Consider the following 24,160-nt stretch of genomic DNA (forward strand, 5'->3'; position numbering starts at 1 on the left):
CAAGCTGTGGGAGACGGCAAGGCCAGAGTCCTATGGCAGCCAGGCTGAACTTCAGGAGAAACACCAAAGCCTGACTTCCATTCTTGCCTGTCTTTTAACCCAAGGATTTAAAGGAGAGTTTGTGGCTTGAGGCAAGTTTGATAATAGCCAGTTGCTTGGAAAAGCCAGAAATGCTGATGTACAGATCTGTGTCCTGTAGCCAGGTGGGAGATGACCAGCCCTACAAAACCTCTTAGAGGTCCCATGGAGCTCAGCCTGATGGACGTCAGTACTGTACAGCTCTCCTGAGGCTGTGCTGTGATCAGCTTCTAAGTTCTCAGGAACAGGTGGTCCTGAGCCAGCAAGGATGGCCCCTCTGCCCACCCCATGCCTGCAGGGTAAGGGTGAGGGACAGGACACCCTCTGCCCTACACTGTCCACAGGCATCTGCACAAAGGGCTCTGCGGACAGCAGTGCCCCCTGCCAAGAACGCTTCCGGGGAGGAGGCAGACTGGTTTGACTGCCTCGGGACAGACCGCTTTTCACAAAGATCAGACTGGGTTTCTGGGAACAGTGTTATGACACTGCAAGTTGCTATTTCTATCTGGGCCACGCCTTGCTGTTTCACAGGCTGCTCACCCCTGCGTTCAGGCACAGTACATCCTGTCCTGTCCCTGGAGGGCTCACGGTACAGTGGCAGCGGACACATGGAGGTACAGATATAAGGAACACAGACAGGCTGGGGCTTTGCAGGAAAGGAGGCAGGTGCAGAAAGACCCCTGGGCTCTCCTCAGAGGCTGTGAGCTGGGGAAAGTACTCACGCCCCACCCGAGGGAAGGAAGGTGCAGATCGGGTGCCCATGGGATTAGTGACTGACATGGGGAGCCAAAAGGCAGATGTCTGGAACCCTTCTTACTTTGCAAGCAAGAGGAACCAGCTGGCAGCCAGTCCTTCTGACAGGAGCCAGCCTCCTGCAGCTGCAGTGTAGTGAGCCGTCAGGACTGGCCAGTCAGCCCTGGAGCGCTGCGGAAGCTCAGCAACCCCAGTCCTCCTCCATCAGAGCATTATCTGGGCCAGCCGTCCAAGGCACATCGAGAGCCCAGTGACTCAGGGAACACAGTGAAGAGCTCTGAGGTTCGGCCTCAGAGCTGGGGCCACCAGGAACAGCGCAGGAGAGGCATGCAGCTGAGCAAAGGGAGGCCTGTGGAGAAGGGTGTGTGGAGAGCTGCCAGGAGTGTGTGACTCTGGCAGGGAGATGGGGTTGAGGGGAGGAGGAGCACCTGGCTTTGGCATAGCTCACAGGGCACACGCTCAGATGTCAACTGTGGGGTCCATGCAGACTGGCAGAGTGCCGGGTGCAGACTGACTCCAAAGCCCCAGCAGCTGGCAAGCTCATGTGCCGGGGAGCAGGGGCAGTCGTCAGGGCCTGAGGTCCCCGGAAAGATCACAGAATGCAGAGTACAGGGGAGGTGCAGGCCAGGAAGTGAAGCTTATCTGAGGCCAGAGACCTACTTAGCGTCTGGCAGCGTTTCCACTTCTGGACAGACTCCCCTACTGCCTCTGCATTTATAGGAGTGTCAGTGGAGTCTCTGTGGGAAGCTTACTCTCTCACACCCAGTCTTCATGGCCTTTGGGAACAGGAAGTCTGAAGAGACTGCCTGGCCTTCCCATTGAGGTTTCCCACCAGCCAGGCATGGGAGACAATACCCCCAGGACACCACCTGAGTCAGGGGACCTCACAGCATGTTACAGCTGCAGAGGGAGTGTGGGCACAGCCATCCAGAAGGGAAATGGCTGCCTACTGAGCAGGAGCTGAGACGTGAATTAGGTATCCTAACCCCAAGGTTGGTCTTCCTGGACCTCTTGATGCCAAAGGCCATCAAGCCCCATCATCTGTGCCACTGGCCCTCACTGTCCCCCAGAATCTCAGTTGAGCCTCTGGGCTGATTTCACCCATATCCCAGGAAGCAAACAGGCCTTGGGCAGCTCCCCTACATGTGGTCTTTGGGTATCCACGCGTAGGCCCTCATCTGATTTGAGGCATATGCATACTGTGATTTACAGCCCTCCCTGTTTCTTCCGTTACTAGCACGACACAAAGGCTTGGAGCACAAGTGCATTATGCGGGGTCAACAGCCAGATGGGGAACGTCACCATTATGGCTTCTAGGCACAAGTGATGACTTGTAGTCAGTCACAGCCCTGCTTCTGAGGCAGGGAGCTCTGCAGGTCACCAGCCACGCCCATCTCCTTCCTAACCGGACTTTGATTGGCCTTCATCCACTTCCTGTGTGAAACAGGCAACTGGCCAGGAACTGAGGCTGCGTTTTATTTTTCATCCGGAATCTGGAAATGCAGCTCTGGCCGGCAGATGGACTTAAGTGGAATACTAAGTCCTGGAGTTGTAAAAGAGTCTAGAAATAACATTTAACACACACAAAACGTACTACTCAGCAACTTCCAAAAAATTAGCCGACAGGTGTGCCTGACTTAAATCATCAGTGAACTCATGACCCTGATAAAGACGAGATTCCTAATGACCCAAAGCTGCAAACACATCTCCCTCTGCACGCTCTCCTCAGCTGCTGGGGAAGACACGCCAGCACTTGCTCCCCTCAAATAAAACAACGGTTTGGCTCAAGATTTCAAGCTGGTGATCTGCGGACCGTTTACAGCAGCTGCGGCGCCCTGTGCTGTCTGGAGAACTCGTGACTTTGGGTACTTAGTGGATGCCCAGAGCTGAACTGTCCTCCGGGGCCTTCCTGTCCCACCTTCACCCCTAGATAACGGGGCCTGGGGCCGCACGTGTGAGCTAAGGGAAACCACAGCAGAACGCAGCACTGGCTACCCGCTGAGGAACCGCAGGCCCCAGACAAATACACCGTCACCGCCCACCTCGCAGGCAGCGAAATGCGATTTTCAAGATGGTTTCATCACACCGGGGAACTACCTGTGGGTCAGGCCTCTCCCACACCGCCGGCACTCCAGCGTGCACGCGGTAAGTTTTTACAAAGGCCCACTGCCAAGTAACAGCTACTCACAGCCGCATAGCGTCACAAGGGCAAGGCGGGGACCCTGCGCGGCTCGCCTCGCGAGCGCTTCTCGGACCGCCCGGCCGTCGCGGGCAGGCAGGGCCGCCACCGCAGCAGCAGCTCACGGCTCACCCCGCCCCGGTACTGCGGCCGCGAGCGCCGGGCAGCCACCGGAGGCGACGGCCCGCCCTCGGGGCCCGGGGTCACCGTCGCACGCGGCCCAACTCGGTCCCAGTGCACACCGATCTCCGCGTCCACCGCCGGCGCCCGCCCGCACTGCGCATGTCAGGTCTGCCCGGCTCGGCTGGAACCGGATCCAGCCGGCTGGGCAGTGACGCACGCGCGCCGGCCCTCTCGCCGTGGGCGGGGCCCTCGGCGCGCTCTCACGGCCACCGTCCCCACCCGGGCCTGCGCGGGCTCCCGGGAGACGCCCGTCGCCGGCGGAGACGCGCCGGTTGAGCCAGGCTAGCCCTCTAACGAGGTTGTTTCGAAGACGAAACGGAGGCTCAGGGAAATTTCTCCGTCCGCAGCTGGGCGGCCAAGTGGCACGCAGAGACGACGCTCAGGGGTCTGCGGTGCCCTGGCTCCCTAGCAGCTGCCCCACAAGGGAGGCAGAAGGCCACCTGGTGCAACACCCCTTCCCCCCACCCCCAACCCTGTTCTCCAACCGTAATACAGGCCTACTCTGACCGGCAGGCTTTGGCCCTGAGTGCTGTCCCCGCCCCCACACCACCACCTGCAAGGGGACCCTAGCTTCCAGGAGCCCCGTCTGCTGTCTCCCCACAGGGCCTCTGCAGGCCAACGGCTCTTCCTTTTCCTGGAGCACTCCTCTTCCCTTCAGGTCTTAAGTCAATCGTCTGCTTCGAGGAAACTTCAGCTTCACCTCCTGAGCCCCCTCCCCATACCGTGGCCCCTCGAACTTCCTCCCGTGGTGACATACACCCGCGGTGGTCCACGGTTAATGCTCAGACCCCACCCAGACCGTGAGTTCCACAAGGGCAGTGCTGCGCGCGCTCAGCACTGTGGTGACATCTACAGCAAATAGCAGGCCCTCAGTAGGGACTACTGCAAGGAAGGAGGCCCACAGCTACCACGCCAACACCTTAGACCTCTTCTAGGGCCTAGTTCCCTCCCCTAAGACAAGACTGCAGGTCCATTTTACGATTCAAAGAAAAACCACACTCCAGCAGCAGGGGGCTATCAAATCCACCCCAGGGCCAACAGTGGCTCTGGTGGGGGGAGGGTTTGTCTCATGCACCTCTGGCAAAGGTCAGACAGCAGGCGTCTGGGACACTCTCTCCTCTGGCTACTGAGGCATGCTCCAGATGCCGTTTCTTCTTTTGCTGCCCACTGTGCACCAGCTGGTGGGTGTGGGGTCCCAACTGCCCAGCCTGATAAGGATCTCCAGGGTCACAGAGCTAACACTACATCTTTTGTGTTTCTCCTCTTGGCCGTTTCACCTCTACTGTAGGCTGGTTCACACACAGGTTTGTGCAATAGTGGCAGTGGGGGCAGGCACCTAGGGACTGCAGAGACCTTCACCAGAGCTGGATGGAGGAAGAGAAGGCAGGGAGCAGGGTGGGGACATGCCTGGCCACTACTGAGGTAGGGCAGGGACATGGACAAGCATCATGATGAACTTTCCCTGCCTATGATAAAAAATGCCAAGATATAAACAGTATAGTAAGAACAGGAAGGGCTCTATCTTAAGGCTAAGATTCCATTTTAAAAATCAGGGAATTAGGAGGTATATGATTTCTAACATATTTTTGGTAATTAGCCAACAATCTATCTTAAGGCAGGGGGAGCAGTCCTAAATGGTATGTCCCCACTGCTTGAAGGTAACCACTACCTTGGAGAACAGGATCAATAAATTTCTTGTGTTAAGTTTATCTTACAGAATTATCTAGAAGACTATGGATGGTGACATAATGTCCCTCACCAGAGATAGACATCATAAGACCACACGTCGAGCCTATGCACCTCCCCTGCCCCTGCCCTTTGCCCCATTTTTAAGAGCCTTAAAAGACAGAATCCTAAGCCCTTAAGTACACCTCCTCTCTCAGGTTGCCCGCACTCCCCTTTCCTCAAGGTACTGTTTGCCTTAATTAAAGACTTCTCACTGCTCATAATTGTGTTTCTTTCTGTGCTCTTCTAGTAGTGTCTTTGTTACTCTATTTCATTCTCTTCTCCAAACTTAAGCATGTCTTCACTCTGTCCTACTTCAGTTCTACTTTCCAAGTAGGAAAGGGCTACTGAAATCTCTGAGTTGGGCTTGACCATCGCCTGGGTGACCTGGACAGGACTGCAGCTGTACAATCATGTCCTGTAACAGCCTGCCCGAAATCTCCTTTCTTTGCCTTTGGGAAGTTCCTAGAACATAATCTCACTCCATCCAGTGCTCTGCGGCTACCCCAAATCCTGGGGTGATAGGGGTTTAGTTACTATGCTGTGAAGATTCCAGAGGACACTAGACACCAGGTGATCCTGGCTTCAGAAGTTGGCAGGGGACCTGTCCTATGCTTTCTTCTCTTTGCTTATCCTTGTTCTCTGCAGCCTGCATGGCTGCTGCTATTCACTATTACTCTTGCTTTAATGAATTCCTTCCTTACCTGTATGAGAGAATTCTTTCTCCTTCAGAGTCAAGAATCCTCCCCTGTTCAGCTTGATGTTTAAGCTGGTAGGCAGGGAGAGACCTCCCTAGACACAGCTGCTAGACAACACTACCATGGCCTCTGTACTGTGTTCTCACTTATGCTATCTTGTTTAATCCTTGGGATGCTGCCCCCCCCTCAATCTCTGATGCCTCCATCAGGACACAATGACATATCATGGACTGCATTCCCCACTCAGCTTGGCCAGATCTGGGGTCTGGGGTCCTTCATTGTTATGGGAATGGCTGGCCTCTGGCTTTTGCGCTCAGAGCTTCTTCGGCAAAAGACAGCAGTGCACATCCTAAGGGCAAGGGCCAGCAAATGCATGGGGACACTGAAACTAAGACATCCCTGCAGGCTGAGAAAACAGTGTAGGCACCGACCCCACTCCACCCCTACTCTGTCAAGGAAGTGCTTCCAGGAGCACTAATTTTATTTATTTATTTATTTATTTTTTATCCAGGTATGATTTTTATTTTTATTATTCATTCATTCATTCATTCATTTATTTTTTGAGAGAGCATCTCTCATATTTATTGATCAAATGGTTGTTAAGGGTTAACAACAATAAAATTCTGTACAGGGGACTCAATGCACAATCATTAATCCACCCCAAGTCTAATTCTCATCAGTCTCGGATTTTCTGAAGCACAATGAACAAGTTCTTACATGGTGTACAAATTCTTACATAGTGAATAAGTTCTTATATGGTGAACAGTACAAGGGCAGTCGTCACAGAAGCTTTCGGTTTTGATCATGCATTATGAACTATAAACAATCAGGTCAAATATGAATATTCATTTGATTTTTATACTTGATTTATATGTGAATCCCACATTTCTCCCTTATTATTATTATTATTATTATTATTATTATTATTATTTTAAATAAAATGCTGAAGTGGTAGGTAGATGCAAGATAAAGGTAGAAAACATAGTTTAGTGCTGTAAGAAAGCAAATGTAGACAATCAGGTGTGTGCCTATAAGCTAAGTATTAATCTAAGCTAGACAAGGGCAACAAAACATCCACAGATGCAGAAGATTTCTCTCAAAACAGGGGGGTGAGGTTCTAAGTCTCACCTCTGTTGAGCCCCAATTTCTCACCTGATGGCACCCATGCAGGCGCACTATTTTTAACGCTGATTAAAGGTTTAAGAAGAGAAACAAACTCCCAGGACAAATAAAAATTCTCGTTCTTCTCCTAACCATAGCTTTACTGCATCCATGCTGAATCACACGCATGTGAGCTCCTAATTATGGGCAGCACACTAATTCTGGAAGCAGACTAACAGGCTTCCACACTGGACAAGGTGCTGAGCATGTGAGGGCAGCTGAGGAAAGGGTGCTTTGCTACCTGGTCACTGAGCCCCAGGTTCACCAAAGAGTGAAGCAGGTTCCCTCTATTGGTGATGGGAGTTGCTGGGCAAGTGTGCATCCCAGCAGGAGCAGGGAAGACAAGGAGGGTGGAGAGACCCAGCTACCTGGCTGTCTTGGTACCACAGGAATGTGCTGCTCCCTGTGTCACTCCCTGTCTTCTTGTTGGCATGGAGAACTTCCACTGTATGCAGAAGCTGACAATTAGTGAATCCTAGCATTCCACAGTTGTGCCTTTTTCCATTGTCCCCTCACACCAGTGATTCAGATGGAACCCCATACGGCACCCTTTTTCCAGATTCAAATCCTTCAGCAGCAGCTCCAACATGATGCTGGGAGATGAGGGAGGGGCCGTTGGAGGCCAGCGGGGCAGCTCTGTGCCCACCAGTCTGGCAATTGCAGACCCACACCAAGAAGCACACTTTGCTACCCAGAGAGGAAGGTTTCCTCTGCCCTGGCAACAGCCCTGCCAATGGGAAGCTGCCACTCCTGGTCTCCTCCAATGGGCTCTTGTGCAAAGCAGCCCCGCCCAGCTCCCCCTCCGCTGTAGACGGTGGGAGGGGGGTGAGGGGGCTTGCCTGTAGTTCCCCATGGTTTGGGGAATCCAGTTGTAATCCCTCTGCCATTGGGAAATAAACCCATTTTGCTGGGAAAACATCTGGCTGTTATTTTTAAGGTTAACATTAGATATATTTTATGTGTATATAGTATAAAATACAGACATAGATAAAAACATAATAACTGGAGCGGAGCACCTTTAGTAACATTCAGTTGTTCTTTGACTTTGGGGGCATAGTGACTGCTTGGGAAGGGGCCTGTTGAAGCAAATCTCCATGCGTCAAAAAACTTGCTATTCTATCAGACCCCCATGACCATTTTCTGCCACATTTCCAGCTTCTAGAAAACAATCCTGCTGAAAAGTGTCCACTGTTATCACCCCAGTTCTTCACTACCTATGAACCAGATGGCCATGGGGGAAACTATCCCTTACAATGATACCAAGGGCTTCCAAGTGACGCCGGCTCCTCTATGGCAGAAAGTGGTCACTTAGCAAGCCCTCCACGCTTGCTCTTCACAGTCTACCACAATGTACTGGGGCCCTGAACACTGTTATATTAACAGAGCCACAGGGAGGTCAAAATATATAACCTTACTCTAAACCAGACTCCCAAGAACTCATAGATTAAACATTCCTGTCCCTCAGCATGTCACGTAAGATCAAACTTACCCTATAGGCGCTGAACTACTAAAAGAAGGTGCATTTTCAAAAGGAATATCATCTTCCCTTATTAGCTAGGGCAGCTGCAGCTGTAACCCTCCATGTTACCCTCCCCAACCCCCAAGAGAAAGACCAAATGCAAAAGACTCTGGAGCAGGCCACTGCCAAGTCCCCGACCAGCAGTCCAGAGTTCCCCTCATATAGAGTGCAGCTGATCTTACCAAACGCCATGCCAAAATAACAGGAAAACCTGCCAAGCTTCAAGACTGGTAAGCAAAGGGCAAAAATGATGTTTCTGTACCCCTGGAGAGGCATGCCCTTAGCCTCACAGAGCACTGGGCTGCAGAGGGCAGCAGTGCACAGGCCTGGGTTCAGGAGCGCCACTGGCAACAAAAGGGAGAAGCCAAGTCACGCGGTTTTTAAAACTCAACACCAAACTATGATGCAGTCAGGAACCCGGGGATAGGGCCCAGCTTCACGCAGTTCCTACACCCCAGTCCCATGTCTGCCCAGGATGGTGGTGCTGTCCCCACAGACATCAAGGTCTTGCACAGGAGTGGTCGACCACATGGGGAGCAGCTAGCAGCAAGGTTCAGCTAGGTACAAGTTGCAGCCCTCTGGGGCATACCTACGTTACCCAGATATGGAATGCCGGTTCCGGTTCAGCTGCAGGTCAGGCTCACTTTGAGGCTGGCCCTGACACACACCAACTGTCAGTTGCTCTTCCTAACTCTGTGTGCCCACTTGGCAGAGGAAGCACTAAGTGGCTTATGTGGAGCTGAATGTCCACTTTCCCTGGTTACAACTGGCTGCAGAGCACCCTGTGGGCAGACTTCTTTAAGCCTGGCATTCCTGGGACTCGGACCAGGATCTCTGGGGTCTGAGGCCAATCACACAGAGAAGGTAGCAGTACTTAGGCAGATTGCTAGGAGAACCCACAGTCCCAAGCCCTGATCTAGGGCCAAAGACCCCAGATTCATATCCTGGTTCTAGTATCTGCTGTATGACGGTGGGCAAGTTGCTTAAATTTTTTGAGCCTCAATCAAATTTAAAATGAGGAAAATACGTATTTCACTGATGCTAAGACACACTGTTCCTCCTTTGAACATCTCTAAAGTCAGGATGCTTCTTACAAGTGACAGGTCAGAATGTAATTGTCAGAGCTTTCTTTTCAGTGGTCCACGTAGTAACAGTGTACGAAGCACTAAGGGTGTCCTGGGTTTGATGAAGTATGGGAGCACATGCCTCGAAAGGTTCTGAGGAACTGGAGCACAAGCTGGCGGAGTCAGTCCCCTGGGCTGCCGGACATCAGTGCTGGCTACCTGTGACCAGTCTTGGCCTTGGGACAAATGTGGCCCATTGCCAAAAGCCCACCATTACAAAGACTGCAACTACAAAGGTGGGGGACAGAGAAGTTCAGGTAATGACAAAATGGTCAAGGGGCTGCTGGGGGTCCAGGAGAGAATGAGGCTCTGCCCTGCCCTCAGCCACAGGCATGTGCCCCCGGAGTCCCCTTTCCAATCCGCGGTGGGAAGCTGTCCCTGGGACGGGCGGCAGCCTTGTTGCTATCCTCGTTGTTACTCCACTCAACCCTGCTCACACATGAAACTGCAACTGGCGTACTGCAATTTTCGAAAGAAATGTTTTTGGATTCTGCCCCAGAATGTGCTGCTTAAGGCAGTATTACACCGCAAGAATTACAGAATAAATGACCTTGTTCTTTAAACTTTCTCAACACTTATAACAGCTACGAGACTAACAAGGCTGCAAATAATGCAGTCTTTAAGTGGTTTTCCTGCGGCCAGTTGAGTTTACAAAGAAACTCCTATCAACAGGAAGCAGAGGGTGAACACGGGAACAGCAAGCTCGCTGGCAAGGGGAGCAGGTGCATCGGGCGGCCCCGATTACCCACGGAAGCGAGGCGGTGGCGGGTGTGCGCGGACAGATTAGCGCGCCCCTGACTCAGCAAGAACGCGCGCCCTGGGGGGCCGCCACCCTCACAGCGACCTCCGGACACAGGCGCGCCCCGGCCGGAGTCTAGTCCAGACGGGGGCGGGGCTGCCGAGCCGGAGGCGGGGCCTGCCGGGCGGAGCGGCGGTCACGTGTGTACACAGGCCCGCGCTGCGCGCTGTGCGCCCCACCGCCTCCTCCGGCCCCGAATTGCGCGAGGCGGCGACTGCGTGCCCCAGGCCCAGCGACCCGGTGAGTGCGTGCCGAGCGCGGGGTTGGCTTCCTCGGTCCCGCCCAGGCGCTGCCCCCTTGGGGCCGGGGCGCTGTCCTCTTGGGAGGTGGGGAGAGATGTCCGCGGCGCTGCCCCCTTGGGGTGGGGGCGTTGTCCCCTGCCCATTAATGGAGCCGCCACCGGCCACCCAACCCCACAGCCAGACCGCGGCCACTGCCCTGCGGTCATTCGCCTGTCGGAGTGCAGGCGGTCAGAAGCACCGCTGATTCCTCCCGTGTCCTGTGGGGGGGCTGTGTTCTCCCGGGTCACCATGGTTATAGCCTTTGTCCCCTCATGATTGCAAAATTTTAGTACGTTCTGGAACTGTGTCTAAGTGGAGATGTCAAGTCTGTTGTTAGTTGTCTTGGACACCTGATAAAGCTACAAAATCCCCTGGGCAGGGAAACACTCTCAAAACTTTAGAGAAGGGCAATGCTCCCCAGCCTCTGGACACCCATTCTGCTAGCAGCAAGAAACGCAGTACCAAGTTAGCCTACGGTCACTTAGCCCTCTGCGCGGTGGTTGGAGCGCCTCGCAGAGCACAGTGGGGAGTCGGAGGGTGGCTCTACCTAGGTGTCCAGAGCACCTCTGACCCTCTGATCTCCACTTTATTGCTTGCGATCGCCATTTTCCACCTTTATAAAACCAGCTCCTTTTCTTGAATGCCAGGACACGTCCTTTCTGCCTACCTGCAGCATCTGGCCAAGGCCAGCACTCATTAGCAGAGGGGCCAGAAGCTGGCTTTACAGGTCTCTGTAAATACAAGAGTAGGAATAAGACAGCTCTGGCCGTGTTGCAGACTGCTCAAGCATAATGGTGACCAGACACTTGTAACTGGGGCACCCTGACAGTGGAAAGAAGCACCATCAGCAATCATGCCACGTGACGCTCACACTCACTACAGAGCTCCTTCAGGAACAGCCGTAGAGTCCAGCTCTCCAAACCAAAGCCTCTGGCATCTTCCTGAATGCAGAAGGTCTCTAGAGATCCCTGGCTTTTAGCGGTTGTAGCTTCTGTTTGGTGTGTTCTGTCACAGGAAGCTGGAACAGAGGTAGTAAAGGCCAACGCCCAGGGCCACACATGGCCAAGAGGCCTTTGGCAAGGGTCCAGGTGTGCCTCTACTGAAGATGGGGACACAGCTTTAGGGCAGAATGCAATGTCAATGCTGACTTGGTGTCCCTGCAACTCCAAACCCCTGGTTGGCTGATGATGATAAAAGCAGGGTCCATCCACTTAATGGGGCACATATAGGGTTCTAGGTTAGGATGTGAAAACTGGTGTAATGACACGTACCCTACCTGGCTGGGAGCATGTTTGTGAGACTGAAGCTGGAAGAGGGCCTTACTACTTTCTGGGCCCAGGAGTGGGCTGCAGGGAGAGGGGCTCCAGGAGCCATATGCCTCTGACAACCCCTGGATGTCCTGTGGAAACCTGAAAACTACCTGCCGCCTGGAGCAACCTCTTGGGGAATCACTGTGTAGTGCACACAACAGAATCATGCTCCTAATGCTATAAATAGTGTTTCCCAGTCACGCCCACGGCTTAAAGACACGCTCCCGGCTGTCTTTTAAGGCTAAAGCCACTTTCAAGACTGGGCAGCATCAGGTCCTAGACCCAAACCATCACCTGGCATCAGAGAACAGAGGGGACTCAACCTAGAGAGTAAAAATGTGAATTTTCTCTCTGAGACGCCAAAATGTGATGCTGCCAAGAAGCAGAGCTCAGTCCTGAGACCCTCCCTCGCAAACACAATGCCCTCAAGTTAACAAAGCGATGGGGAAGTGGGCCAGATGTCCTGTATGTCCCTCAGCAGGTCCACCCTGGGTCTCTCTCATCCCACACATGCCGTGGGGCACACCCAGGAGTTTCACAGTTTTAATTAGAACCCAGCAAACTGAGAGAGCAATTGTGACAAAAATACCTGGCAGGATAAGATCTGCTCTGTGGTTCCGAGCAGGCCCTCATGTGAGGGCACACCTAGGTAAAAGCTGGGGTGCATCTGGGAGCCTGAGGAGGTGTGAGGCCTGCCCAGAGTCTGAAATGGAGACGGGACCTGCCTGCAGTCAGGCCCTTGTTTCTGAGTGAGTCTCGCTGCCTTTCCCCCCAGGCCTGTTGCACCTGGAAGAAGCGTTAGCTTCAAACCCAGTCCATCAGAGGACAAAGGCCTAGCAGCCACTACTCTATGACAAAACATGTCCCCTCTTCCGGGGAGGGAAGCCCAGGGCCCTGCACAGGCACCCGTCCCACTGCTTGGTCTCAGTCCCCACAGCCCTTCCTGAGCCAGCAAACAGGCCCACGCTCTCCGTGGAGAGAGGCAGCTCTTTGTTTGTGCCTCTGAGGGAGGTTGCGGGGCTCACTCTCACCACCCTGCAGTTTTCAGAGATGCAGACAGCAAAAGGCTGTAAAACCAAAGCCACGAATCCATGTAAGAATGGTTCTTATCATGCCAGGGAAGGCAGTTGGTGACAGGAATCAGCATGCATAAGCTCTCTGCATTGAAAACATCAGCCTTTCCAGAGAGTCTGGCTCCTACCAGCTGGATGTTAATTGCAGCTAAAGCCTCTGCCCATTAACACAAAAGGAAATAAACACTCAGGAGTCATTTCAAAGCATTTTGATTGTTCCAGAACATTTATCTGAAGTTGAGGCTTACTGTACAGAGAAGATCCGTGGGCAGGGGGCTGTCGGCTGTGCCGCCCACAGGTCTGCGCCCTCCTCTAGGTATCCGCAGCATCAGAGGGGCTTCCCCACCCCCACTGTCCCGTCAACTCAGGGCAGTTCCACTGCTCCCCTTGGGGAGAGCCTTTGACGTCACCTAATGCATCCTCCTCCCCAGACAAGCCTGCTGGGCTGCAGGCGGCTCTCAGTACCCAGGAGGCGTGTGGCGGAGACAATGGTCAGAGAGGGGCTAATACCCCATATAAAACTCCAAGAGTGGTTACTGTTGCCAGGTGGACGAGGAGAGGCAGAAAAGGGCATATGAGGCAAGGGGTTCGCACGGAAACAGGAAAGATGCTGGGAAACCAAGTGGGCCTCCCCCAGGCCTCTACCACTGTGCATGCACTGTCACGCTGGTGCACGCACACACAGGGCTCCCAGGGAGAACCTAACATGACTGACCCCCAACTTCTGGTGCCCCATTTCCATGGAGATCACTATTTACTTTAGCCCTGGATTTCAGCTAAGTTCATTTTAGCTGTTTACAGACATTCGTTTTGAGGGGCTGGTTTATACCATTTTGGGCTCTTTTTCAAAAAGGCAGAGAAAGATGCTCTTACATCCAAATGCCTCGGATAGCAGGCCCAGCACTAGCGGTGAGTGAAGAGAAGGGGCCCAGGTCTCAGCAGGCCGAAGGAGGTCACTAGGGAGGGCAGTGCCCAGTGTGTTCTCAGCCATAACCAGCGCTCTGTCTTGCCTGCCCCCTTCCTTTGCACTCTGTGCACTCAGGTGAGGGAAGCACATGTCTGCACCCCAATTTCATGCTAGTGCAACACCAGGCGTCCCCTGCTTGTCTTGTTCCCAAGGCCCTCTGACCACAGAGACCTTCAGCCGTGCAAAGTCTCTATGACCTGACCGTGTGTGGCACAGGGTGTGAGGCCCTCAGCATGCACTCTCGAGGGTGGTGCTCCCTTGGGAGAATGGCATTCAGCTTGCAGCTGTGCCCCCCTCCTCACCCTCCCTCCCCATGGGCTTCCCTTTCCCATGTGACAGCTGACAGAGTTTCTGGGTGAAAGTTCTCAGAGCAGCTTCCTCTGCATTTAACATGTGGGAAGAGGGGGTAAAGGTGCCCAACACCTGGGACTGGCTGAGGCCCACCCTTTTGTGCTGTCTATGGCTGGGTTTATTCAACCTTCCCACATCTCCTGATGATTTCCTAAACCGAGGAAACCAAGATAGTAAGGGACCTGCCTAACCTAAGCCACATGGCTGGTAAGCAGTGAGAAGGGCTCCAGTCCTGGCAGTCTGGCTGCAGAGCTGAATCCTAACCACAGAGACCCCAAAAAGCTCAGGGCACCTCATAGCACTTGGGAACAATTCTGGTTGTCACCACCTCTGTGCCAGCTGCAGCCTGCAGGGCACGAGCTCCATGAAAGCAGCTGCGTTTATCAGGGAGCTCCCGTTTTAAAGCTCCCTTGTGTGGCCAAGGAGTCCTCAGGCCAGGGTGAGTAAGAGAGCTCTGCAGGAGCGGTGCAGTCTAGTCCCACACAGCTTGCTGCTGTGGGTCCTGTGACGTGCACTCCCAGGCCCGGAACACCGCTGGGATGATGGCCGCTGTGCACCTGTCCCTGTCTGTCCCACTGCACCCCCAGGGTTGGCCACTACAAGCTCAGGCACTCGCTGCTGCTTGGCACCCCCCAGCCCCTCCCTTTCAGGGATCCTTGGGCCCTGAGCCCCTCACCTTTCCTGTGGCCTGGCTATCCCCCAGCAGGCCTCCACTCCAAGCCCGTGTACTGCAGTCCCTTCGCTGCCCAGCATGCTGACTCACAGGTCAGCCACCGGTGCTGCAGTGGGGACTGGCAAGGAGCCAGCAAGGCTGGAGCTGAGCATGCTGGCTGGGGCCTAAAGGCTGTGCGATGAGCTCCTACGGAGGCAGCAGACACCAAAGCCCTGGAGCAGAGCAGGGAGCCATCTGGGACAGGTGGTGCTTCCCCAGATTTCCAAGCCAGCAAGGAGAGCTGCTGGAGCCAGTGCCAGGCCCCTCTACCTTCACCTGAGGTCATGCAGCAGGCCTAGCAGCCTGGGAGTCAGCCATCTTTGGGCTCTCCTCCACAGCCTGTGCAGCTCCTCCATGCCCGAGCCTGGCAGGGAGCTCCTCAGTGCCCCCAAGGTGTGCGGATAGCCCTGCTGAAGAGCTTCCCAACCCAGCAAACAGAGGGAGCCCCAGCCCAGGCCACAAGGTAGGATGACAAGAGGCAGATGACAGCCTTCCCGGGGTTAGAAATTGGCAGGTCTGGATGAGCATCTTCTTGAAAAATAATTTTTGGAGCCAGAGGGGTCTTGGAAGAAAACTGCTTTTCTCTTATTCACAAGAGCTTTGGTAATGAGTGTCATCTAGCTGAAAACACACAGGTGCTGGCCAGGAGTCCCGGGAAAGAGAGGGCTCTGCAAACATCTATATGCTTAGAAACTGGGACGTGACATGGAGCCCCAAAGGGCCCCCTTCCCTTATGTGAGAAACACACTCACTGGTCCCAGCTCAGTAAGTGGACACAGAGACAGAGAAGAGTGGAGCAAGGCTTTAATGACGGTCTTGCAAGATCGGGTATCTGGTGAGCAGACACACCTGAGGCCCTTGGAGCCAAGTAAGATATTCCTTAGTGCGCGAGTCCCTCCCCTGGCTCCTCATTGGCTGAGTACTACAGGGTTCACATTCTTTCCCGGGTAGTCTAAGCCAATTATATCCACATTGGGTCTTCTCTTAACATTTGTCTTAATTTCATTGGTAGGTTTAAAAAACTCAAACAGGTAGAGCCAGGCTCTTACCAATTCCACCCCCCTGCCCCTGCCCAACTCTCAGCCTGAGCAGCATCCTGGCATATTTTCCACCATGTGGCCCTTTGTTAATACCTTACTGTTAAAATGTTTAAACGTCCTGGTGGGAATAAATCACATTTAGGTTTTAGGCTTTTTCTAACACTCAGGATGCTCAGAGACAAAACCAGCACCGTGCACCCACCAGCTGGGCCCATGGTCCTCGGCATGAATCAGGCCTCACCCACCCTGCTGAGGCCACACCACAAGCCAGCAGAGGGCCGGGTGGTAGTGCCTCAGCACTAGATGCCACAAATGGGTTACTAGCCTTCCGAATCACAAAATGCTGGCCTTGAGACCACAGCGTAGCTTTTCTATAAAGGGTAAGCTGCTGGAGTCCAAGAGGCGACCCCTCTGCGCCACAGGACAGAGGGTCCCAGCTCTGTTTAAAGGCTTCCCACAGCCTTCAGTGCCCCATGAGCAGCATGTGGGCTGGGAGTTCTGAGCACTTTCCCATCACATAGCCAGCCTCCTGCCTCAGGACTCGGGCTTGCTTCCTGCTCCTCAGATTCTCCCATATGAAAACATCATTTTTGACTTCCCGCCTCTCCAAAGGCTGCCCTTTCTGTGAGGTGCCGGCAGCCACACATGAGGGAAGAAGAAAGGCCCTGGGCAGCTGTGTTAAGTGTACAGGGGTTATGTTTCAAGTCAGCTTAGGGGCTCACCCCACAGTGGGGGCTGTCTGTCTATTCAGCCCAGGCTGGGCTCCAGCCTGTTTGCAGGGGGCCACTGTCTGCTCTCCTCTCTCCTGTCTACTGCTGGACCCACAGGCCTGGAACTGACCTGCCCTGAAGCTGTGGAAGCCTCTCTATTCCAATGGAACAGGACTGGTCATGCCTGTCCCACCCCAGCCATGCCTGGATTGGGCACTCGAAAGCTGGCCCTGTCCTCATGTATAGGCCTTCTCTTTGAGACTGATCAGGAAGCCCAACAAGAACCCTCAAAGAAAGGAGGCATGTGAGTTACCTTTACATCAATAACGAATGCTTCATAAGAAACACATCCTGGGCAACCCCAGGCACATGTGTGGTCCCTGCCTGGAGAGCCACCTCCCACTCCTTTCCAAGCCAAGGTGCCCAGTGCTTGACAGGAACAGGCCAGCCTCCAGATGCACAGGGACCCCTACAGCCCACCCCCAGCTGAGCAGATGCCCAGGGTGGAGCAGACCTGCCACCATTACTGTGAACCTAGGTAACAATACACCTCCCAGCTAGGTGTGTCCTTGCTCCATGGACCAAGGCTGGTCTGCAGGCCTGGCTCCCCAGGTAACACGCTGCATGCACTGTGGAGAAGCACCCACAGACCTGTGTTGGCCAGGAACCCGAGGGTATGGGGGCAGGGGGTGGGGCTCTGGCTCAGAAAAGCCACCCTGGGAAGAGGCTGGGACCCTGATCAGGGACAGAACCAGGATGTAGCCAAGGAGACACAGTTGGGCTGGCAGAAGCGGGGGTCACGGAGGGATCCTGGGTGCAGCCCTGCAGGAAAGGCGGGAGGATGGGGGATAAGGACAGCCCTGGTGTCTCATCCAATGAAGTGGCTGTCAGCAAAGCCACTGCTGTGGGTGTGACAAGGGCCTGGGCAGACACTGCCAGTGGGTGCCCCTCCTGCAGGGATCGTGGGGGTGGCATGGCGAGAATGGGAAAGGGGTGGCCAGGCCAGCCAGCACAAGGCAGCAGAGCAGTGGTGTGAGGGCAGAGGCTCTGCCAACGACCCCTTTGGCTGAGGGGCTCCTGGAAGTCAGATTACGAATCCTGCCACATGGGGAGAATGCGGCAGCTCTCAAAATGAACCCTGGCAGGACGCAGAGTGCTCCGCACACAGCCAGCCATGGTGGTGCTGGAGAAAATGGGCCCAGCCCCCAGCCAGGGGCTGCCATCTCTGAGCACAAAGGGCCTTCCTGGAAGGAAGGAACAGAGCTCAGCTAACGTGAGGGTGGGAGCCAAACCACTGTTCTCAGGCCCACCTCTTCCCCATACGGCCTCAGGCAGTTCCCAGGTTCCTAGACTTGCAAAACCAGAGTGGACAGAAGCCCAGGAGTTAACACAAGGAAACAGTAAGTATGCGGGCAGGGCCTGTGCCCAGGGCTGCCCGGGTCATGGGTGCAGAGCGACAGGCAGTGGCCATCCTGCAGGAGCAACTGGCACCTGGACAGGGCAGGGCGTCCTGCCCATGCACTTTAGACACCTAAGTTGTGATGAGAGAACCAGCAGCTTCCAGCCCAGGGCACAGCCCACCCTCAGGCCTGCTCCCCGCTGAGCAGATGCCCAGGGTGAAGCAGTCCTGTCACCACTACTGTGAACCCTGGTAGCAATACACCTCCCAGCCAGATATGCTTTCACTGGCTACCCACACCACCACTGCACTCAACAGATGCACTGGCACTGGTGGCCAGCAGGCTGAGCCCCAGTGCAGAGCACGCCTGCCAACTCCTTGTTCATCGGTGCTGCACCTGACAGCCTGAGGCAGGCAAAGCAGGCTCCACCTCAGCAGCACCCAGCTGGAAAGGCAAGGAGCCGGCCTGGAGCAGGCAGGGCTGTGTTCCAGTAACACATCCTCTCCATGCAGTGGTGTCCCTGGCCTGTCCCTGGCCCATGCCTCCTTGCCTCTCACCCTGCAAGCTCACATGGACAAGACTGAACACACCCGACTTTAGGAAATGCCAGCTGGATGCCGTATTTGTAAAGGGTGCAGCCCCATCCAGTAGTACCACGAGCTCCCAAGACCTCTGACACTTGGGGATGCTGGCACCCCGGCAAGAACACCAGAGCAAGAGAGCAATGGGTGTTACTGCTGGCTGCCTGGACACAGGGGCTTCAGGCCTGCAATCTGCCCTGGAAATTGTAGTTCTCCTCTCAGACCTGGGAGAAAGCCACACACAGATGCCAGCCCCACCTTATGACACAGAGTTTTATAAATTCTGTTTTTATAAGCTGTCAGTAAGTCAAAGTCAGGCCCATTTTTAATCGAAACCCAGTGCCGGCAGCCACCTTGTCCTCTTCCACGTGTTAGGGCCGATTCAAACACACATGGCCGGCTAGCCAGCGCGAGACAGGCCAGACAAGCACATGGGCCAGGAAGGGATTCTACGCAGTTTACTCGGCACAGTGGTTTCCCGAGAACACGTCGACTGCATGCCAGGGTGCCCACGCTTCCCTGGGGGTCAGTGTGGGCACAGGCTCGGCAGCCGTGGCCAGGGACCCAGGTGGAGAGCAACAGGCCGCCCAGATGCACCGGCCCTGCGGCTGCCAGAACCTTTCACGTGCAACGCCACACCCTGCAGCCCTATCAGGACACACTGCTCATCCTGCAAAGCACCCTGGGTGCTGGTGCTGCAGTGAGCACAGCCTCGCCACCGTCCAGCAGGCCCGGCCGAGACCCCTGCTTCGTCCGCAGCTTCAGCACATGGGCATCTGCATGGCTGACTTCCTCAAGGAAAACAAGGAACCCGAGGTGCCGCCTTCCACCCCAAGTATCAAAGCCTTGCCAGGTGGGGTGCCAGCAGGAGAGGGGAAACCCAGGCCCCGGGCGCAGCCCTCTCTTGAGCCAGTGGGAGGGAGGGAGCGCCCGTCTGGTAGGACCTACCAATGGCCCCCCCAGGAATAACCCCGAGTTTCTTGAAACTGGCTGTAAACAGAGATAGGGAGGCGCCGCTGAGCCTGCCAGGAGAGGCAGAAACTTGTAACTCACTGGAGGTGAAACAACTGGTGTTCTTCCACGGGGGCAGCAGTGAGCTCACACACGCACAGGAAACCCATGCTGTGCGGGCAGCTGATCAGGACCCCAGGATGTCCAGAGAAACTCGGACTCTCTGGGGTTCTGGTGGCACCTGCATGTAGGCTGCATGCTGACAGGGTCTGCAGTGTGGGCAGAGAAACAGGGTGCCATGAGGTAAGGGGCTGCTGGTAGCTAGACCAGGGAGGAAACTGGGCCAGGTGGGACCATAGAGCTGAATGCTGCCTGCAGGGAAGCTGGCAGAGTGATCAGGCTTGTGGGACCCAGAGCGGGGCCTCCTGGGAACCCAGCCTGCCTGGCAGTGGTGCAGACCATATGGCTGGCCTTTCTCACTGGAAGGTGACTGGCGGTTCAGCACCTGTCCTGAGGATTGTGGAGGGCCTTCCTTCTCTCTTGTCCCTATATGAACACGCTTGGGAATAGGAATGGCTGGGGATATTATGGGCAGACATTAAGGGGCCTTGGATGGAATGCAGGCCAGGTCAGGGGGAAATGCTCCAGGGTGAGACACCTCTGCAATGGCCGCGAGAATGCATAGGGGTCCCTGGGGACTCGAGGCCACTGAGGTCAGCAGAAAGACAAGCTCCACAGCTGTGGACTCCACTTTACTACCAAAGCCACAGCTCAGCAGGCAGGACACATGGGAGGGAAGTCAGCATTCACACACCTGCAACCGGAGGTACTGGGGACGGACAGGCAGGAGAAAAGGAAAGAGCTGTTTCAGTCAGCTAAGTGATGATACAATAGGGACCATTGCCCAGCTGACTAGAGACCACAGCTTCCCGTAGAACCAGTACCAAGGAGGGGCTCACACTGGACCCGAGGGTGTTCTGTAGCAGGCCACCTGCCCCCACCCTGGACCTTGCCCCTGGGGTACAGAGCACCCCACCAGGGCCAGAGGCTGAGGAGCTCTGTGGCTTCAAAGACCAGTGTCAGTGCTATGGGTGATATTACCTTCTGAAAGTGACACGACAGCATGTATGGGCAGAGACAGGCAGGCTTCACCCACGCTGGCCTGACTGAGCATCTTTCCACTGGCCACAAATCGTCTCAGGCTGCTGGATGGCATTCATTAGGACTGCAGAACATTCCTGCCTGCTCCGTGGCCTCCGTCTGGACAGGAATTCACGTGCCACTGCCTCATGGTCAGGTGCTGTGGACTCAGGCAGCCACACCCTGGCATGGGGCATCCAACGTCCCTTCCTTTCCTTCATTATGAGTCCCGACCCAATGTATTGGCCAGCACATGGCAGAGGGTGAGTTTGTTGCAGGTATGAGGGACAAGCTGACTTCACACAGATCACAGATGACCACGCCTCTCCCACACCAGGCTTCCTCCTACTCAGAGACAGCACCACCAGAGCTGGCTCCTCACTGTGCCCCAAGCCTGGGAAGCAAACGTCTGCTTTTGTGCTTGCCTGACAAGTTTTCTTTCCTTGTTCTGAGAGAGCTGGGTGTGCCAAACTGCATTTGGGTGAACATAAGGTTTTCCCCAAAGAATGGTTACACTGCTCAAGAACCTCTGTTCCTTCTTTACATCATGGCTCCACCTGCGAATCTCACTGATTCCTTACACTAGCCATGGACCAGCATCCCACATGCTACGGCAACGGACAGCTGCCCACTCAAGGCCGGGATGGGGAGGGAGGGGCTGGGTGGCAGGGTTGGAGCTCCCAGAGCTTGTCCACTCCTGGGGAGGATGAGGCCCTGGGTGTCCCACATACACCTGGCTCCTCAGGTTTCCAGACCCGAGGGCCACACAGCTCACAGAAGAGCAGCTCTTCAAAAGGTGGGGTCCCCAGCCTCCCCAGACACAAACTTCCTGCTCTCCCAGCTCAGTACAGGATACAGAGCACCATGTAGCAGTCACATACCTGCCCAGGAAGCTGGTGGGCCAGAGTTCTGGTGCTACCAGCTGGTAGGAGCAACAGGGCAGGTTTCTAGCCACCAGATATAGGTGCCGAGGGTGGGGCAGAGAGAGTCCCCTTACACTCACTAGGAAGGGCCTAGGTGGATGCAGAGAGACAGGAATGTGTGCTGGAGGGCTCTGACCTGTCCCCTTGGCAGAAAGGCAGAGTTCACACCAAGATGGCCCAGGCCCCAGGCCCACCCCTCCCTCCACCAAGGTCTTTCTGACACGGCCGAGGGGCTACCTGTCCCAGAAAAGCCTGGGAGTACGTCACAACCCCCCAGTTACTGCACAGGAGCCCTGGGGGCTGACCTGCCTGCCTGTGGGTGGTTTGCCTTTCTAGTAACACCTTTCAGTAAAGAAGCTGAAACTGAGGACGGCTGGGGGGCCAGCATAGTGGGAACAGGAGAGTCAGGACTACAGTCCTCTCTGGACTCCAGGCTGGCCTCCCCGGGTCCCACCCTGAGGGCTTCTGGCCAGATCACAGCCCCAGGGCATCCTGGATAAATTTCCCAGGTCAGGGTGGCCCCATGTGGCTGTGAAGGTTACTGCAGCCACAGTACCGTGCTGGCACAAGGCTAGCTCAGGTCTAGTGATGGCAAATGGGCCTCGGCAGAAACAAGCTCAGGGCAGGGTCTTTCCTGGAAAGGCCGGCAGTGCCTGTCTGCCCTGCACTGGAGAAGGAGCAGGGCTCTCCTCCTGGCCACTCCGCACTTTGGAAGGATCTACAGGCCCAAGGCTCAGACCGAGGAAACAACTAACTTTCTGCTGCCTTTTCCCACAGCCCTGCCGAGCCCCCACCATGTGGAGCTGCAGCCTGCTCAATGGCACAGCCGGGGGTGAGGGCCAGCAACTCTGCCAGCACCTCCACCTGGTCCTGTCCGCCTTCTCCCTGCTCTATCTGGCTGTTGGTGTCCCGGTTGGCTTGGGCTGCAACGCCCTGCTGGTTCTGGCAAACCTGCATGAACAGAGCAGCATGACCATGCCCGACGTCTACTTTGTGAACATGGCCATGGCAGGCCTGGTTCTCAGCATCCTGGCACCCATGCACCTGCTGGGCCCCACAGCCTCTGCGTGGGCCCTGTGGGGCTTTAGCAGCGAGGCCCACATCACAGTGCTGGTGCTGTTCAATGTGGCCTCCCTGGTGACCATGTACTCCACGGCCCTGCTCAGCCTGGACTGCTACATTGAGCGTGCTCTGCCACGCACCTACATGTCCAGCGTCTACAACACCAGGCATGTGTGCGGCTTCATCTGGGGTGGGGCCCTGCTCACCAGCTTCTCCTCCCTGCTCTTCTACATCTGCAGCCATGTTGCCGCCAGGATTGCCGAATGTTCCAAGATGCAGGACACGGAGGCTGCAGATGCCATCATGGTGTTCATCGGGTACCTAGTGCCCACCGTGGCCATGCTCTATGCTCTCGTGCTCATCTCTCGGATCCAGAAGGAGGACACGCCCCTCGACCAGGATGCAGGGAGGCTGGACCCCTCAGTGCACAGACTTCTGGTGGCCACCGTGTGCATGCAGTTTGGGCTCTGGACACCTCACTACCTGACCCTCCTGGGGCACACGATCCTCACCTCGAGGGGGAAGCCCATTGATGGGCATGCCTTGGGGACACTGCTCTTCGCCAAGGACTTGTCCCGACTCCTGGCCTTTTCCAGCAGCTCTGCAATGCCGCTGCTCTACCGCCACATCAACAGGGAATTCCCTAGCAAACTCCGGCGGCTGGTGAAGAAAATGCACTGTGGGCATCAGAGCTGTCCCCCTAACCAGGCGGCTCTACAGCAGGTGACGGCATAGAGGCCTGAGTGCCGGCCCTGCAGGTGCCATTACCACCTGCTTCAGCTGGCTGGCAGAAGTGTCTGGGGGCGCACACCCTGGGGGAAGTTCTGCGGTCAAGCCTGAGGCTGGGGCTCACCACCTGGTAGGTGAGGCAAGTGACTGCAGTGGACGTATTGCACCTTGTCCCTCACATGCTCCCAGCTCTCCCAGGAGATGCACTGAGCAGGAGGCGGTGACATGTTCTCCTGCAGTTGTCTGTGTTTCTCCAAAAAAGACCACCATCAGGCCAAGGCCATGCTGTGTGGGGTGTGCAGGCACGTGTCAGCCCCTCTGTGTGCATAGGTCTTCCCTGCACACACACCAGTCAGGTCCACACCCTAGACCACCCACGGACTTTCAACACCAGACTTTCTAATGAAGCAATGAAAATTTAAAGCCAGTATTTATACTCTGCATTGTTAAAATACTTGATTCCCACCTTATTTTATTTTTGTTTATAAAAAGAGACATTTGGTAGAAGAGTCACAAGTGTTAGAAAAGTACTGAAATGAAGGAGTGGCACCCAGAGCACACGTAGCAGGTGGGCGGGAGGGTGCTGAGTGTGCGCGTGGTAGATGCAGGCATGCGGGCTGAGGCTGCAGAGCTTAAGTGCTTCAGAGAGAGGACAGTCAGCGTGGCAGGTTTGAAGCAAGGAGCAGTGAAGTGGCACAGAGGTTGGCTCTC

The 24,160-nt window shown here is 55.2% G+C and overlaps 2 protein-coding genes across 8 annotated transcripts in view; one reads left to right on the forward strand and one right to left on the reverse strand.

The window, feature by feature from the left end:
• The window catches only part of CHLSN (cholesin), a 122,142-nt gene that overhangs the window by 33,402 nt on the left and 64,580 nt on the right, over nt 1–24,160 (reverse strand). Inside the window, exon 1 of one of the 6 annotated variants that reach the window (XM_037008837.2) lies at nt 3,253–5,132. The exons of the other annotated variants lie outside the window; for them this stretch is intronic. Within the exon in view, the coding sequence (XP_036864732.1) occupies nt 3,253–3,294 (42 nt within the window). The 5' untranslated portion in view covers nt 3,295–5,132. Of the gene's footprint in view, nt 1–3,252; nt 5,133–24,160 lie in introns of those variants that run through there. 6 annotated transcript variants of the gene reach the window in all.
• On the forward strand, nt 2,956–23,956 carry GPR146 (G protein-coupled receptor 146). Of its 2 annotated transcripts, none has more exons than XM_073214920.1 (2): nt 2,956–2,976; nt 22,436–23,956. In XM_073214920.1, the coding sequence occupies exon 2, from the start codon at nt 22,454–22,456 to the stop codon at nt 23,453–23,455; it is 1,002 nt and encodes a 333-aa protein (XP_073071021.1). In that variant the 5' UTR covers nt 2,956–2,976; nt 22,436–22,453; the 3' UTR covers nt 23,456–23,956. The 2 variants fall into 2 exon arrangements, with proteins under 2 accessions (XP_073071021.1, XP_017511842.1); XM_017656353.3 differs by lacking the exon at nt 2,956–2,976 and adding an exon at nt 10,104–10,459.

This window comes from Manis javanica, chromosome 10 (assembly GCF_040802235.1).
Source record: "Manis javanica isolate MJ-LG chromosome 10, MJ_LKY, whole genome shotgun sequence".
Lineage (NCBI taxonomy): Eukaryota > Metazoa > Chordata > Mammalia > Pholidota > Manidae > Manis > Manis javanica.